Below are 18,295 nucleotides of genomic sequence, written 5' to 3' on the forward strand. Positions count from 1 at the left end.
TTAAGTAATCCTTTCAGCCTCTCAGTGAGAGCATGGATGAAAGTTAGAGTCCGGAGATGGAGGGAGTGTCGTCTCTGCGAAACCATCCCGACTCATGTTAACATCTCCTGGGCAATCAGCATTGACGAGTTTTGCTGCCTGCCTTTGTTCACTCAAGTCCATGTCAGGAGCGATGCTACTAACCTGTCACACTTGAAGGGCCGTGTTCCTGTTCCACGGCATAGATTCTGGTAAGATCGTTTCATTTATACACATATGATAACGCAAAAAGACAGGGTCACAGTGTGTCTCCTTTTATCTGCATAGAATCGAGGGTTAATATCCCTGGAAAGGGGATTATTGAACAGGGGGGATTTATGCATAATATCTTTATAATGTTAATGCTACGTCATGTGTGAGATGAGGCTCTAGCAATGTGTGAACAGTCAGATGTAGATCGGCGCAGCCTTTTTGGCGCGTTTTCTCTATAGTGCAGGGGTGGTCCTGCATGGCATTCCATGTGACCGGGTGTGGCCTCTTCAACTTCCCCTTTCCTGATTGGCATTTGCGGGAGACATAACGTTTTCTCCGTGGTCCGGGTCATAGGAGGTGGTGAGTGCCCCGGCCATTGGTTTATAAAGGTGCCATTTAGTCTATCACAGTCCGCAGTAAAGGCGCAAGCTATGGAGGACTCTGATATGTTAGAGGATACTCCCTCTTTAATTAAATCTAATACCTGTGTTTATTTTGAGGCGGTCCAGGTTGATCCGCGTGCTCAACTGTGTTCCACATGCTTTGATAAGATTGCAATATCTAAAAAATAATCCATGTTGAGAAAGATGTTCCAACTCACGGGGTTTGTTTTCCAACCGGCAGCGGCGATCACTGCGGTGGCTGGAGCGGCTACCTATTGGTGTGACGCACTGTCAGCTATTGTCGAGGTGGAGACTCCCCTCGAGGAGATACAGGAAAAGATTAAGGCCTTAAGGATCACAAATTCTTTTATCTGTAATGCAAATATGCAGGTTATTCGCCTGAATGCTAAGACATCAGGGTTTTTTACGCTCTAGCCCGTAAGGCTCTGTGGTTAAAGTCGTGGTCTGCTGACATGACTTCTAAGTCTAGATTACTATCCCTTCCGTTTCAGGGGAAAGTTATTTTTGGTCCAGGCCTAGACTCTATCATATCCACGGTCACGGAAGGCAAGGGTGCTTTCCTTCAGCAGGATAAGAAGAATAAGCCTAAGGGCTCTACTTTTCGTCCCTTTCATTCGGACAAATCTCAACGCCAGCAGCCTGCTGCGAAGACCGAGCAGTCCAAGGGATCTTGGAAGCCAGCTCAATCTTGGAACAAGTCCAAGCAGAGCAAGAAGCCTGCCGAGACAAAGTCGGCATGAAGGGGCGGCCCCCGATCCGTCGGTACTGCAGTGGCTCCTTATCGGGACCGTATTCTGGTCCAGGCTCTGTCCTGCAGTCTTGCGGAGGACCATTTGAGGGCTCTTCTTCTCATTTCATCCCATGGATGGAAGATAAACGAAGGAAAGAGTTCTCTGGTTCCCAGCAACAGGGTGGAGTTCCTGGGTACGATAATAGATTCCATATTTTTGAAGATATTCTTGACAGATCAGAGACGTTCCAAGATTTCATCCAGCTGTCTTGCCCTTCAGACCTCCTCAAGGACATCTGTGGCCAAGTGTATGGAGGTGATTGGGCACATGGTATCCAGCATAGATGTCATCCCATTCGCCAGATTTCATCTCAGACCTTTTCAGTTATGCATGTTGAGACAATGGAATGGCGATCACTCAGATCTATCCCAACAGATCTCTCTGGACAACCGAGTGAGGGAATCCCTTTCTTGGTGGATCTGCCCGGGACAGCTGGCAAAGGGGACATCCTTCTTGAGGCCATCCTGGGTGATTGTGACCACGGACGCAAGTCTTTCAGGATGGGAAGCTGTTTGGGGTGCCAGAAGGGCACAGGGCAGGTGGACTCGAGAGGAGTCGACTCTACCAATAAATATTCTGGAACTTCGAGCGATATTCAACTCTCTCAGGGCCTGGCCCCTCCTGGGGTTGTCCCGATTCATCAGATTCCAGTCAGACAACATTACCTCAGTTGCTTACATAAACCATCAGGGGGAGCGAGAAGTTCCCTAGCCATGAGGGAAGTATCTCGGATTCTGGAATGGGCAGAGACTCACAATTGTTCGCTCTCAGCGAACCACATTCTGGGTGTGGACAACTGGGAAGCGGACTTCCTCAGCAGACAATTGTTTAATCTGGGTGTTACGGTTACCCTTAGTCTCGCTGAGAGATGGACCGCTTAGTAGCCTGGATCCCTATTGCTAAAGAGGGGAGAAGCTGCTTTCCATAGTATTCTATATGAGTCTCGCAAATATAGAATAATCTCCCTTAGCTGCAGTACAGCTAGGATACCCTTCTGCCCACAAAAACGAGTCAACGCTGCGATTGAGGGTCAAACAAGAACTCAGGACTGGGATGCCCAGCCTGCTTTTTATTAAGGTTACATGCACACAGGGCACTCCCAGGGGGAGAGGGGGGGAAGCACAAAATCCCCCATCACACATTTAGATAGAGAGCACTGTCCTTTGACAGGCCACAATAGGATTACAGTACTTAAGATAACAAGTTTACAAGTTCATCTTATCAATTAGCAGTCTGGCTCCAGAGGTGATTAGACAATAGTTTCTAAAAGCTGAAAAAAAAAGAGTTAACTCTTTATGAAATGAAACTTGTTACAGTTTTCTTGGAGCCCTTCTTAGGCGCTGGCTTGCTGGTTCAGGCATTGCTGCTGGGAAATAAGCTCTTCACAACAAAATAACTAATGCTTCTGTAACATTGCTCCCTTTCTGTGGAACACTCTGGCAGACACGGTCTGACCCCTTTTCGGGGCAGACTAAGGCTGTCCAGACCGCTGGTTATGCGGGGCTGAGGTCGGTTTGTCTGGACAACCCGTCGGCGTTGCCATTCTGTTTCCCAGGTCTGTAAGTAATGGTGAAATTGAAGGTTTGCAACGATAAGCTCCAACGTAATAGCCTGCCGTTATCTCCAGAGACCCGGTTCAGCCACACCAACGGGTTATGGTCGGTGACCAGAGTGAACTCCTGACCATATAAATAGGGAGTCAATTTCTTTAATGCCCACACCAAAGCCAAACACTCCTTTTCGACCGCTGCATAGCTGACTTCGCGGGGCAGGAGCTTCCGGCTGATGTAGGCAACTGGATGCTCCCCTCCATCTTCGCCTACTTGGCTGAGGACGGCTCCCAGCCCGAACATGGAAGCATCGGTATGGACGATAAAACGTTTGTTAAGGGCTGGGGCCGCCAAGACAGGAGCGTTAATTAGAGCATTTTTGAGAGCCTGGAAAGCCGTTTCACAGTGGGGAGACCACAGGACCTGTCGAGGTAAGTTCTTCTTGGTCAAGTCAGTCAGGGGTTTGGCAAGTGTGCTGTAGTCTGGTACGAACCGTCTATAGTACCCTGCCGTGCCCAGGAAGGCTAGGACCTGAGTCTTAGTGATGGGGGTGGGCCAATTGGCGACAGCTTCTATTTTGGCCGGCTCTGGTCGCTGCTTTCCACACCCCACCCGGTGACCCAGGTACTGTACCTCGGCCATCCCAAAGTGGCATTTTTCTGGCTTCAGAGTCAGGCCAGCAGCCCGGATCTGATCCAGAACCATTCCCACATGAGCTAAGTGGTCCTCCCAGGACTCACTGTGGATCGCTATGTCGTCCAGGTAGGCGCAAGCAAAACTCTGGAAGCCATCCAGGAGCCTATCCACCAAGCGCTGGAATGTAGCTGGGGCATTCTTCATCCCAAACGGCATTACCCTAAACTGATATAAGCCGAATGGGGTGACGAATGCCGACTTGGGGATAGCCTCCGGGGCCAGGGGAATCTGCCAGTAACCTTTGCAGAGGTCAATAGTGGTCAGGTAATTTCCCCTGGCTATACGATCGAGTAGCTCGTCTACCCTGGGCATAGGGTAAGCGTCCGTCACGGTATTTTCATTGAGCCTCCGATAGTCTACGCAGAACCGGGTGGTCCCATCTTTCTTGGGCACCAAGACAACTGGGGAGGCCCAGGGACTATCGGAGGGCTCAATTACCCTGAGCTGGAGCATCTCATCGATCTCCTTCTTCATTCCTGTCCTAACTGCTTCGGGGATTCGGTACGGAGCCTGGCGCAAGGGAGCTTGTCCCGGAGTATCTACCTGGTGGGTGGTTAAAGTAGTGTACCCTGGCTTCGGGGAGAAGGTGAGGTGTTTGGACTGGAGGAGTTGGTTGAGCTGCTCCCTTTCAGTGGGGCTAAGTCGGTCCCCTATCTGAACCTGCGCCACTATACCTGTGGGGAGGCTCTTTTCTGGAATGGGTAAACTGTCGGGGTCTTCCTGAGGGGAACAACATACGGCCGTCACGTTCTCTGGTCGCTCAAAATATTCCTTGAGCATGTTTACATGGAATGTCTTTCTAAGATTGTTGTCGTGGCAGCTAGCTATCACATAAGTGGTGTCTCCCCTTTTCTCTACGATCTGGTAGGGACCCTGCCAGGACGCCTGCAATTTGTCTGTCTTCACCGGCTTAAGTACTAACACCTTTTGTCCTATGGTGAAGATTCTCTTTCGGGCCCCCCGATCGTACCATACTTTCTGTCTTCTCTGGGCCAACTGGAGATTAGCCCGCACGGATTTGGCTAATTGCTCCATTCGGTCCCTGAGTTCCAGCACGTATGGCACAATTGGGACACCGTCAGCCTCCATCTCTCCCTCCCAGTGCTCCCGGATCAGGTTTAGGGGTCCCCGTACCTTTCTTCCGTAGAGCAACTCGAAGGGAGAGAACCCTGTCGTTTCCTGGGGCACCTCCCGATAAGCAAATAGGAGGTGCGGCAGGAAGCGTTCCCAGTCTCGGTATTCCTGAGTGAACGTCTTGAGCATTTGCTTGAGGGTCCCATTGAACCTCTCACACAGCCCGTTCGTCTGGGGGTGGTATGGGGAGCTTAGGAGGGACTTAATTTTGCAAACCTGCCAGAGTTGTTGGGTCAATTCAGCCGTAAATTGGGTGCCTCGGTCGGATAGGATTTCTTTTGGAAATCCTACCCGGGAGAACACCTGTACTAGTGCATTCGCTACCGTATCCGCTTGTATGTTGGATAGGGCGACAGCCTCTGGGTACCTGGTAGCGTAGTCCACTACGGTAAGAATGTATCGCTTACCGGAGGGACTAGGGGTAGCCAGTGGTCCCACTAGGTCAATAGCAACCCGGCTGAAGGGTTCCTCTACAATGGGCATATTTACTAGCTGGGCTTTAGGGTGATCGCCTCGCCTTCCTACTCGTTGACACACATCGCAGGTGTTACAGTAAGTTCTAACGTCAGCGTGCACCCCTGGCCAAAAGAACGTGTTAGTAATGCGGTGTAGGGTACGGGTAACGGCTAGGTGGCCTGCTAAGGGGATGTCGTGGCCTATTTTGAGGATTTCTTGACGGTATTTGTGGGGCACTACCAGCTGTCGCCTACGCTGTCCCCTTTTCTCTGTCCAGCGGTATAGTTTCCCTTTTTCCCATAAGAATGTTTCGTTATCTGCCCCGCCCCCTCCGGTCTCTGCTCGTTCCCGGTACTTTTGTAAGGTCGGGTCAGTCTTAGACTCTGCCTCGAAGGCATCTGGGGTGTCCCAGGGTATGGGGCCTAACCTGTCAGGCAAGGTCGGGGTAGGTCTTACCTGTGTCTCCCGCACTGGTGAGAGCTCTCGCTCCGTCCGGGCTTGGGCCCGTGTAGTCACTGGGTCCGCCTCGTTGTTGCATACTGGAGCATAGGCAGAAGTCATGGGGCCCAAATCGTTGCCCAGTAGTACTTCGGCAGGTAAATTATCCATTAGGCCCACGTTCACAGCCCCCTTTCCCGCTCCCCAATCAAGATGCACTTTAGCTGTTGGAATTTTGTACACATCCCCCCCCGCCACTCTAACGGCCACAGTCTGTCCGGATCGCTTGTGCTCTGGCACCAAATGACTCTGTACCAGCGTGATAGTAGCCCCTGTGTCTCGCAATCCCTCGGTAGATCGCCCCTCGAGCCATACCCTCTGCCGATGGTGCTGGCGGTTATCTGAGGCAGCATATACAGGGTCTGCCTCGTGAAGCGGCCCCACATATCCCTCCATAGGGGCCTCTTGGTTAACACAGAGGGCCCGGGCCGGACGATAGGACCCAGAGGGGTAATTGTAATTCCTGGGTGTCTGGTGCGTATTAAGGGGGCAGCTAGCCATGAAATGCCCTGGTTGCTTGCATCGGTGGCAAGTCGGTCTGGGACGCTCAGAGCTGTTATTGGGTGGTCCTGAGTGTCGGACGGGCCCTGTGGGCACCAGGGCTCGGAATTCAGCACGAGGGGGTGCACGGTAAACCTCTCTGGGTTTGACCCGTGCTGGAGCTCGGTAGTTCATGGGTTCGTGAAGACGGGAGTCATAATGTTCATCGGCCAATTTGGCTGCTTCTTCTAAGGTAGAAGGCCGCCTGTCTCGCAGCCATTCCTTCCCTTGCTGTTCCATGCCATTATAAAAATGTTCTAAGAGAAACAATTGTAAAATTTCCTCCCCAGTCACCGCTTTACTTCCGCTCAGCCAGTGATTTGCCGCTCTCCGCATTCGGTGCGCCCATTCCATATGGGTATCGTTAGGCTTCTTTTCCGTGCCCCGAAACTGTCGGCGATACGTGTCCGGAGTTACAGCGTACCGTCGCAACAGTGTCTCCTTAACTAGCTCATACTGTGTCACTTCCTCAGCACCCAGAGTACGAAAGGCTTCCAGGGCTCGCCCGGATAGTTTCCCAGACAATATCGTGGGCCACTCTCTGTTGGGAATCTGGTGCAGGGCACATTGCCTTTCGAAGTCCGCCAAATATTCATCAATCCCTGTCTCGCTCTCTAGGAAGGGTCGAAATGCCGCATAGGGTATCTTGGGCCTCCCAGCATTTTCGACAGGGATGATTACCTGCGGGGCTTCAGCATTGCGGTGTGCGTTCGCTAGGTTGAGTTCGTGGGCTCGAGTCTCTCGTATATCCTCGTCCGCCTCCGCCATCAACTGCTGTACCAATTCCATGGAGGGGTTCGGCCCGTATAATGAGAGCCTTTCCCGAACAATCCTGGTTTTTTCGTCACTAATCGTGGTCGGTGTTTCCGCCATTGTGAAGCTCTGATCCAGTTCGGTCAATTCTGCGATCAGCTCTCTCCTCGGCCGGTTGCTGGCGTACCCCCCTCTGCTTTCAAGTAAATCCTTTAGGGTTGTACGCTTCAATTTTTCGTAAGCGCTCTCCATCCGTTCTGTACCTCTCCTAGGAAATCCAGGAAAATCCCGCCGCTGCCGCCAAATGTTACGGTTACCCTTAGTCTCGCTGAGAGATGGACCGCTTAGTAGCCTGGATCCCTATTGCTAAAGAGGGGAGAAGCTGCTTTCCATAGTATTCTATATGAGTCTCGCAAATATAGAATAATCTCCCTTAGCTGCAGTACAGCTAGGATACCCTTCTGCCCACAAAAACGAGTCAACGCTGCGATTGAGGGTCAAACAAGAACTCAGGACTGGGATGCCCAGCCTGCTTTTTATTAAGGTTACATGCACACAGGGCACTCCCAGGGGGAGAGGGGGGGAAGCACAAAATCCCCCATCACACATTTAGATAGAGAGCACTGTCCTTTGACAGGCCACAATAGGATTACAGTACTTAAGATAACAAGTTTACAAGTTCATCTTATCAATTAGCAGTCTGGCTCCAGAGGTGATTAGACAATAGTTTCTAAAAGCTGAAAAAAAAAGAGTTAACTCTTTATGAAATGAAACTTGTTACAGTTTTCTTGGAGCCCTTCTTAGGCGCTGGCTTGCTGGTTCAGGCATTGCTGCTGGGAAATAAGCTCTTCACAACAAAATAACTAATGCTTCTGTAACACTGGGGGAATGGTCTCTCCATCCCGAGGTGTTTGCGGTGATCTGCAACAGATGGGGGGCGCCGGAGATAGACCTCATGGCATCCAGACTCAACTTCAAGCTACCCAGATACGGGTCGGGGTCCAGGGACCCACAGGCAGGGCTGATAGATGCCTTAGCGGTGCCTTGGGAGTTCAACCTAATTTACATTTTTCCACCGTTACCACTTCTTCCTCGAGTGGTGGCCCGCATCAAACAGAAGCAAGCTTTGACCATTCTGATTGCTCTGTTGTGGCCGCGGAGGACTTGGTTTGTGGATCTGGTGGGGATGTCATCGTCTCCTCCATGGAGGTTACCCTGACGCAGAGATCTGCTGGTTCAGGGTCCCTTCCTGCATCAAAATCTCAGTTTTTTTAGGCTGACTGCGTGGAGATTGAACGCCTCGTCTTGGCCAGGAGAGGTTTTTCTGAGAGAGTAATTGATACTCTCATCCAGGCCAGGAAGCCGGTCACTCGTCGCATCTATCATATGGTGTGGAGGACCTACTTATCCTGGTATGAGGAATGTGGATATCCCTGGCACAAGGTTAGGGTATCCAGGATTCTGGCTTTTCTCCAGGATGGACTGGATAAGGGTCTTGCCACCAATTCCTTAAAGGGACAGATTTTGGTGTTATCTGTGCTGTTACACAAGAAGCTAGCAGAGCTTACTGATATTCAGTCCTTTGTTCAGGCTTTGTCTAGGATCAGACCTGTCTTTAGAAATTCTGCTCCTCCTTGGAGCTTAAACTTGGTTCTTAAGGTCTTGCAGAGGGCTCTATTTGAGCCTATGCATGCACTTGACATTAAGATTCTTTCCTGGAAGGTTTTATTCCTTCTGGCTATTGCATCGGCTGGTGCTTCGTACTGGGTTGGGATTTCTTCCAAAGGTGGTGTCAGATCGTAACATCAATCAGGAGATAGCAGTTTCTTCCTTGTGTCCTAACCCTTCTTCTTCGTCTAAGGAGTGGTTACTGCATAACTTGGATGTGGTTCGAGCCTTGAAGTTCTATCTTCAGGCCACGAAGGATTTCAGACTGACTTCCTCCTTATTTGTGATGTATTCAGGGAAGCGTAGGGGGCAGAGGGCCTCCTCCACTTCTCTGTCTTTTTGGTTGAGGAGCATTATCCGTTTGGCCTATGAGACAGCGGGACATAAGCCTCCTCAGAGGATTACGGCTCACTCAACTAGAGCTGTGGCCTCTTCTTGGACCTTTAAGAATGAGGCCACTGTGGAGCAGATTTGTAAGGTGGCTACTTGGTCATCCTTGCATACTTTTACAAAGTTTTACAAATTTGATGTTTTTTGCTTTGGCGGAAGCTTTTTTGGGAGAAAGGTTCTGCAGGCTGTGGTGCCCTTAGTATAGGGTCCGCCTCCTTTTACCCTCCTGTTTTTATTCATTCAATGTTTTCTAGAGCTTGGGTATTTGTTCCCACAAGTAATGAATGAAGCAGTAGACTCTCCTCCCATTAAGATAGAAAACATAAATTATGCTTACCTGATAATTTCATTTCCATCTGTCGGAGGAGAGTCCACTGCTCCCGTCCATTTGCTCCAGTGGGCGGACCTAAATTTAATATTATTCTTCTGGCACCTTTTATACCCTGATATTTCTCCTACTGTTCCTTGTTCCCTTGGCAGAATGACTGGGAGATGAGGGGTGTGATGGGAGGTATTTAAGCCTTTGGCTTGGGGTGTCTTTGCCGCCTCCTGGTGGCCAGGTTCTTTTTCCCACAGGTAATGAATGAAGCAGTGGACTCTCCTCCCACAGATGGAAATGAAATTATCAGGTAAGCATAATTTATGTTTTTATTTGTGCACTCGCTTTTATAAGAGTAATAAAAGTAACGTTTTATTTGGTAGCTCACCACCATTATGTATTTAGTAATGTGGTAGTGTTCCCTTTATGTTATTTTGGTGTGCTTAGGAAATGCTTCTTTTTTTCTCTCTTTTTCTACTTATGTCTTTTAGCTTTCAGCACTATCCATTCTGTGGATAACTGAATGGTGATTAGATATAGATTTGTGCATCCTCTTTTTTTTCTTGTATTACTCCTTTTTATGTTAACAAATTAAATGTGGAACATGATATTTTTCACTGTTCTGGCATTTTGTTAATGGCTAATTAACTGTATTGATCAACTATGAAAAGTAACGATACATCTTTAAATATAAATATTAAATATGCAACGGTAATGAAAGTATGTGGTAAACTGATTGTGCAATAACACTTTATTTTACTGTTAATATTAGTATAGATGTCATCTTATATGGTCCTATGACAACAAATTTGCAATTGTTTGTTACAGCCTCAATAGACCATAGGCAGCTACTCCCAAACAAGCTATCTGGAAATATTGAGAGTTCTCTAAGAAGTAAGCGGTCTGCGAGTCCCATCCTAACTAGCAGTCAAGTGTTCTTGCAGCAAGGTGAGGTTCATGTCACTAAATATTGCACTTTTTATTATTTCTTTTTAAACAACAGGGAACTATTACACACAATCGGGGCTACTGTTTAGATCAACTACAGTCACAGTGAAGCATAATAAACTTAACAAAATGGTTGTTAGTAACTAGCGTAAAGGTTACCTCTTGTCATCCTACAATTTAGCGATTCATTAATGTACTTGTTTTCTACTAATTTGGACTGTTATATTGGTATTATGAATATTCATATTTTAGTGTAAACAATTTTTCATTGTATCCTAATTTACATATCTTGTAAATAATGCTTGAGTACCTGAAATCACTTTTGTTAAAAAATATGTATTTGCCTGCCCAGTGCTGCAAAAATAAGTATTTCTTTCCTATGGCATGGAGAGTCCACAATTTAATTCCAATTACTAGTGGGATATTCAACTCCTGGCCAGCAGGAGGAGGCAAAGAGTACCCCAGCAGAGCTGTTAAGTGTCACTTTTCTTACCCATAACCCCCAGTCATTCTTTGCCTCTATCATCGGGAGGATGTGCGAAGATGAGTGTCTGAGAAGATTTAATCCTTTAATGGGTACTTTTTCCCTGCAAACAAGGATTGGGGCTATGCTGTGTCCATGTCAATCTCTTTCGTAAGAGTAATGGTGGCTTTTAGCAGTTAGAAGAAGGCGAAGTGGTCTTTGCTTACCTTCTAACATTAGTGCTACCCCTCTATAGAAAACCAGGGTTGGTTACTCTGTATTTTCTTTCTCTACAGGTCCCTGATAGATATGGTAATCTGTCAGACATAGAAGTTGCTCCTGTCCCACAACTAGAACAGGTAAGTGCCTTTTGCCTTCCAGGTGGGAGAGCAGCACTTAAGGAGTATTTAAGGTCAAGGATCCCTGGTGGGAATTGGTGACTATCCCTTTCTATGGACACATGTCAGGGATGATATGGGCAGTGGATGTCAACTTAAATATGGAGTTGAACTGCACTGGGACATAAGGAGTTAATCCTTTATAAAAGGACTAGTCCTAAAGCCCATGTACACGGGCCAATTTTTTTAAGTACCGCCGTTCCAACCCTTGCTCTCTCTCTCTCCCCCTCTCTTTTGAGCTCGCTCTCTCTCTCCCCTCTTTTGCTCTCTCTCTCCCCTCTTTTGCTCTCTCACCCCCCATCTTTTGCTCTCTCCCCCCTCTTTTGCTCTCTCTCCCCTCTTTTGCTCTCTCTCTCCCCCCTCTTCTGATCTCTCCCCCCTCTTTTGATCTCTCCCCCCTCTTTTGCTCTCTCCCCCCTCTTTTGCTCTCTCTCTCCCCCTCTTTTGCTCTCCCCCCCTCTTTTGCTCTCTCCCCCCCTCTTTTGCTCTCTCTCTCCCCTCTTTTGCTCTCTCTCTCCCCTCTTTTGCTCTCTCTCTCCCCTCTTTTGCTCTCTCTCCCCTATTTTGCTCTCTCTCTCCCCTATTTTGCTCTCTCTGTCCCCTATTTTGCTCTCTCTATCCCCTATTTTGCTCTCTCTCCCATCTCTTGCTCTCTCCCCCCTCTTGCTCTCTCTCTCCCCCCTCTTGCTCTCTCTCTCCCCTCTTTTGCTCTCTCTCCCCCCTCTTTTGCTCTCTCTCCCCCCTCTTTTTCTCTCTCTCCCCCCTCTTTTGCTCTCTCTCCCCCCTCTTTTGCTCTCTCTCCCCTCTTTTGCGCTCTCTCCCCCCTCTTTTGCGCTCTCTCCCCCTCTTTTGCGCTCTCTCCCCCCTCTTTTGCGCTCTCTCCCCCCTCTTTTGCGCTCTCTCCCCCCTCTTTTGCTCTCTCTCCCCCCTCTTTTGCTCTCTCTCCCCCCTCTTTTGCACTCTCCCCCCCTCTTTTGCACTCTCCCCCCTCTTTTGCACTCTCTCCCCCTCTTTTGCGCTCTCTCTCCCCCTCTCTTTTGTGCTCTCTCCCCCTCTCTTTTGAGCTCTCTCTCCCTCTTTTGCGTTCTCTCTCTCCCTCTTTTGCGCTCTCTCTCTCCCTCTTTTGCGCTCTCTCTCTCTCTTTTGCTCTCTCTCCCCCCTCTTTTGCACTCTCTCCCCCTCTTTTGTGCTCTCTCTCCCCCTCTCTTTTGTGCTCTCTCTCCCTCTTTTGCGTTCTCTCTCTCCCTCTTTTGCTCTCTCTCCCCCCTCTTTTGCACTCTCTCCCCCTCTTTTGTGCTCTCTCTCCCCCTCTCTTTTGTGCTCTCTCTCCCTCTTTTGCGTTCTCTCTCTCCCTCTTTTGCGCTCTCTCCCCCCTCTTTTGCTCTTTCTCCCCCCTCTTTTGCTCTCTCTCCCCCCTCTTTTGCTCTCTCTCCCCCCTCTTTTGCTCTCTCTCCCCCCTCTTTTGCTCTCTCTCCCCCCTCTTTTGCTCTCTCTCCCCCCTCTTTTGCTCTCTCTCCCCCCTCTTTTGCTCTCTCTCCCCCCTCTTTTGCTCTCTCTCCCCCCTCTTTTGCTCTCTCTCCCCCCTCTTTTGCACTCTCTCCCCCTCTTTTGCACTCTCTCCCCCTCTTTTGCACTCTCTCCCCCTCTTTTGCGCTCTCTCTCCCCCTCTTTTGCGCTCTCTCTCCCCCTCTCTTTTGTGCTCTCTCCCCCTCTCTTTTGAGCTCTCTCTCTCCCTCTTTTGCGTTCTCTCTCTCCCTCTTTTGCGTTCTCTCTCTCCCTCTTTTGCGCTCTCTCTCTCCCTCTTTTGTGCTCTCTCCCCCCTCTCTTTTGCGCTCTCTCTCCCCCTCTCTTTTGTGCTCTCTCTCCCCCTCTCTTTTGTGCTCTCTCCCCCTCTCTTTTGAGCTCTCTCTCTCCCTCTTTTGCGTTCTCTCTCTCCCTCTTTTGCGCTCTCTCTCTCCCTCTTTTGTGCTCTCTCCCCCCTCTCTTTTGAGCTCTCTCACCCTCTCTTTTGAGCTCTCTCTCCCCCTCTCTTTTGAGCTCTCTCTCACCCTCTCTTTTGAGCTCTCTCTCACCCTCTCTTTTGAGCCCTCTCTCTCCCCCCTCTCTTTTGAGCCCTCTCTCTCCCCCCTCTCTTTTGAGCTCTCGCTCTCCCTCTCTTTTGAGCTCTCTCTCTCCCCCCTCTCTTTTGTGCTCTCTCCCCCTCTCTTTTGCGCTCTCTCTCTCCCCCTCTTTTTTGAGCTCTCTCCCTCTCTTTTGAGCTCTCTCCCTCTCTTTTGCGCTTTCTCCCTCTTTTGCACTCTCTCTCCCCCCCCCTCTTTTGTGCTCTCTCCCCCCCCCCCCCTCTTTTGTGCTCTCTCTCCCCCCCTCTTTTGTGCTCTCTCTCCCCCCCTCTTTTGTGCTCTCTCTCCCCCCCTCTTTTGTGCTCTCTCTCCCCCCCTCTTTTGTGCTCTCTCTCCCCCCTCTTTTGTGCTCTCTCTCCCCCCTCTTTTGCGCTCTCTCTCTCCCCCCTCTTTTGCGCTCTCTCCCCCCTCTTTTGCGCTCTCTCTCTCCCCCCTCTTTTGCGCTCTCTCTCTCCCCCTCTTTTGCGCTCTCTCCCCCTCTTTTGCGCTCTCTCTCCCCCTCTTTTGCGCTCTCTCCCCCTCTTTTGCGCTCTCTCCCCCTCTTTTGCGCTCTCTCTCCCCCTCTTTTGCGCTCTCCCCCTCTTTTGCGCTCTCCCCCTCTTTTGCGCTCTCTCTTTCTCCCCCTCTTTTGCGCTCTCTCTCCCCCTCTTGCGCTCTCTCCCCCCCTCTTGCGCTCTCTCCCCCCTCTTGCGCTCTCTCCCCCCTCTTGCGCTCTCTCCCCCCTCTTTTGCTCTCTCTCCCCTCTCTTTTGCTCTCTCTCCCCTCTCTTTTGCTCTCTCTCTCTTCCCCCTCTTTTGCTCGCTTTCTATAATTCCCTCCTCTCTTTTGGTCTCTCTCCCGTTGGCCACGCCCCTTCACGCGCGCTCCTGCAAGGCCACGCCCGCCGGTCACACCCCCACCAGGCAGCTTCCGCAGTGTGCACTCCTCTGCTGATCAAGGCCAGGTATGTTTGTCCTCTGCAGTCTCTACTGCGCATGACTGCATCTGACAAACATACCTGGCCTTTTATTATATAGGATATGAGGCTAGATTGGCATAGGGAATGACAGTTCCCTTTATATTATCAGAGTGAAAGTCTCCTATCATTTGAGTAGGATCAGTTTCATAAGTAGGTGTTTGTCAGTGGGATAGTTTTATCTGGTATACAAAGGACTGATCGGTCATAATTAGACCAAAGGAGTTGTGCTTTTTCCTCACCGTTTCCGTCTGTGGCGCACTTACATTTTGGCAACGGTTCAGAGAGCAGAGCGGTCATTCTAGCAGCCGCAAACTAAATTGTGAGAATTGGGTCTCCAACTTATCTGACGATCACGATAGTCAGTGTGGATTGCTGCCATTATTATTAAGAATCGCATTGAGAGCTGCATTTGATTGCTCCGGTGGAGAGTTACAGATCCTTCTAGTGGGATAGTCTCTTGGTCCCACAGGGTGAGTTTCCTCAGTATCTGAGGTATATAGGTGCAGGTTTCAAATTAAATATTTTGCTGCCATTATTATTAAGACATCCCAAGATTTATGATTATACTCTGTCTTATTTTTTTAAAGGGGTATTTCATTTATCTTTAATATGGACACTGAAACTGATTTCTCTAACAATAGTGAAAAATGTCTTTTTTATTTGGAGGTTCCTTCTACGCAATTTTGTCCCACTTGCTTAAATAAGACTTTGTTGTCCAGGGACAAGAATTCTTTTTCTGAGCCAGTTATCTCTCAGGACAATGTTGTCCGTGCTATGCCTCATCTTTTTCCTCATACAACCCAAGTTGTTTGTTTCACATGCAGTGCCCTGCGGTTCCTCTCAACATCCTCCTGGGGGTGTTTATTTACCAGGAGATTTTATAGCGCAGATAACGTCTACTGTTTCTGCAGCCTTATCAGCCTTCCGTGTTGCTGGTAAGCGAAAGAGGAAATCTAAAAATATTTGTTAGTAAGTGTTCTGACTCCACTAAAGCTGCGTTAGTCAGTCTCTCTCAGTTATCTGATGAAGATAATACCTCAGTGACATCTAAGGGCGATATATCAGACTCTGACACTGTAGTGGAAAATTCTACAGATTCAGAGGTTAGTTTCTCTTGTTAAGTGTAGTCAGTCCACGGGTCATCCATTAGTTTTAGATTTAAGCTATAACACCTCCGGTTACTTTTGAAGGAGGTCCTTACTACTTTGGAAGACTCTGACTCATCTGTTGCTGAGAACCCAAAGAAGTCTAGTAAGCTTAACAGAGTATATGATGTACCTTCATCTGTGGAAGTATTTCCTGTTCCATACCTATCTTGGAGATTATAGCTCAGGAATGGGAAAAGCCAGGGATTCCTTTTTCCCCGTCCCCTGGTTTTAAAAAGATGCTTCCTGTTGCTGACTCTATATGTGACTCGTGGCGTACAGGGCCCAAAGTAGAGGGAGCTATCTCTACTCTAGCCAAGAGAACTGCTATTCTTATTAAGGATAGTTGTTATTTCAAGGATCCCATGGATAAGAAGCTGGAGGCTTACATAAGAAAGATGTACATTATTCAGGGATTACAGTGGCAACCAGTTGCAAGTATTGCTATGGTTGCTGGGGCAGCATATTATTGGTGCGATGTCTTGTCTGATTTGATTTCTGAAGAGACTACTATAGAGGAGATCCAGGATAGGATCAAGGCTCTTAAGGTGGCCAATACTTTTATCTGTGATGCCAACATGCAAGTGCTTAAACTGGGAGGCAAGATTTCTAGCCTTGCTGTTCAAGCTCTCAGAGCTCTGTGGTTAAAATCTTGGTCTGCAGATGTAACTTCCAAGTCCAAACTTCTGTCTTTACCTTATAAAGGCAAGACTTTATTTGGTCCTGGTCTGGCTGAGATAATTTCCAAAATTACGTATGGAAAGGGATCTTTCCTACCTCAGGACAAGAAGAATAGACTTAAGGGTCATCAGAATTCTAATTTTCGTTCCTTTCGTAACTTCAAAGGACAGAAGACTTCCTCCTCCTCTTCCAAGACGGAGCAATCCAGGACCTCATGGAGGTCCAGTCAGCCTTGGAATAAGGGGAAGCAAGCCAAGAAGCATTCCACTGAATCTAAATCAGCATGAAGGGACCACCCCCGATCCAGTCTTGGATCAAGTGGGGGGCAGGCTTTCCTTTTTTCGGCAGGCTTGGATATGCGATGTCCCAGATCCTTGGGCCGTGGACATAATATCCCAAGGTTGCAGAATAGGATTCAAGTCTTGCCCCCCCCCCCCCCCGTGACAGATTTATCCTGTCACGGTTATCTGCAAACCAGGTAAAGAGAGAGGCCTTCTTAAGCTGTGTAAAGGACCTATCTTTACTGTGAGTGATTGTTCCAGTTCCCATAGAGGAACAGGGTCAAGGATTCTATTCAAATCATTTTGTGGTCCCCAAAAAGGAGGGAACTTTCCGTCCCATCCTAGACCTAAAGTGTCTCAACAAATTCCTCAAGGTTCCGTCCTTTAAAATGGAAACTATTCGTTCCATTCTTCCCTTGGTCCAAGAGGGTCAGTTCATGACGACCATAGAGCTAAAGGACATGTATCTTCATGTTCCTATTCACAGGGAACATCACCAATTTCTGGGGTTTGCATTTCTGTACAAACATTTCCAGTTTGTTGCCCTTCCTTTTGGCCTTGCTAGGCTCCTCAAATCTTTACAAAGGTTCTAGGGGCCCTTTTGGCGGTGGTCAGATCTCAGGGAATAGCGGTGGCGCCTTACCTGGACGACATCTTGGGTCAAGCGTCATCTTTTCAGATCGCAAAATCTCATACAGAGATGTTGTCCTATGTTTCCACGGGTGGAAAGTGAATCTGGAAAAGAGTTCCCTAGTACCAAATACCAGGGTGTGTTTCTTGGGAAAAATTATAGATTCTCTTTTCATGAAAATTTTTCTGACGGATGTCAGAAAATCCAAACTTCTTGCTTCTTGCCTTTCACTTCAGTCCTCTGTCAGTCCATCAGTGGCTCAGTGCATGGAAGTAATTGGTTTTATGGTTGCTTCCATAGACATCATTCCTTTTGCTCGGTTCCATCTGAGACCTCTACAGCTATGCATGCTCAGTCAGTGGAACGAAGACCACTCATATCTCTCGCAGAGGATAGCTCTGGATCCCCTAACAAGGGACTCTCGTGGTGGATTTCGCAAGACCATATGTCTCAAGGTACATGCTTCTTGAGACCTTCCTGGGGGATTGTGACCACGGGTGCCAGCCTGGTAGGCTGGGGAGCAGTTTGGGGCTCCTTAAAGCTCAGGGTCTTTGGACTCGAGAGGAGTCTTCTCTTACCTTAAACATCTTAGATTTGAGAGCAATCTTCAATGCCTTGACAGCTTGACCTCAACTAGCCTTGGTCCGGTTTATCAGATTCCAATCGGACAACCTCACCTTGGTGACATACATCAACCACCAGGGAGGGACTTGGAGTTAGTTAGCAATGAAGGAGATGTCCCGCGTTCTGCAGTGGGCGGAATCTCGCGATTGTCTCCTATCTGCCATCCACATTCCAGGGGTGGACAACTGAGAAGCTTATTTTCTGAGCAGGCGGACCTTTCATCCCTGGGTGTGGGCTCTCCATCTGAAGGTATTTTCAATAATAACCCTCAGGTGGGGGGTTCCGGAGTTGGATCTGATGGCGTTGCTTCAAAACGCCAAGCTTCCAAAGTACGGTTCAAGATCAAGAGATCCACAAGCCGTTTTGATAGATTCTCTGAAGGTACCTTGGAATTTCAGTCTAGCATACCTGTTTGCTCTCCTTCCACGTGTCATTGCTCGTATCAAACAGGAGAGAGAGCATCGGTGATTCTAATAGCTCCTGTCTGGCCTCGCAGGATCTGGTTCGCAGATCTGGTGAAGATGTCATCTCTTCCACCTTGGAAATTACCTCTGAGGAAGGACCTTCTACTTCAGGAGATTGAATGCCTAGTTTTGGCTAGGCCTGGCTTCTCTGA

At 48.7% G+C, this 18,295-nt stretch overlaps 1 protein-coding gene across 1 annotated transcript in view; it reads left to right on the plus strand.

Annotated features, from left to right (window-relative positions):
• ARHGEF18 (Rho/Rac guanine nucleotide exchange factor 18) overlaps positions 1-18,295 on the plus strand; it is a 794,779-nt gene that overhangs the window by 749,182 nt on the left and 27,302 nt on the right. Inside the window, exon 30 of the mRNA XM_053702932.1 lies at positions 10,259-10,378. Coding sequence (XP_053558907.1) covers positions 10,259-10,378 — 120 coding nt within the window. The remainder of the gene's footprint in view (positions 1-10,258; positions 10,379-18,295) is intronic.

The sequence above is a fragment of the Bombina bombina genome, chromosome 2 (genome assembly GCF_027579735.1).
Source record: "Bombina bombina isolate aBomBom1 chromosome 2, aBomBom1.pri, whole genome shotgun sequence".
Classification (NCBI taxonomy): domain Eukaryota; kingdom Metazoa; phylum Chordata; class Amphibia; order Anura; family Bombinatoridae; genus Bombina; species Bombina bombina.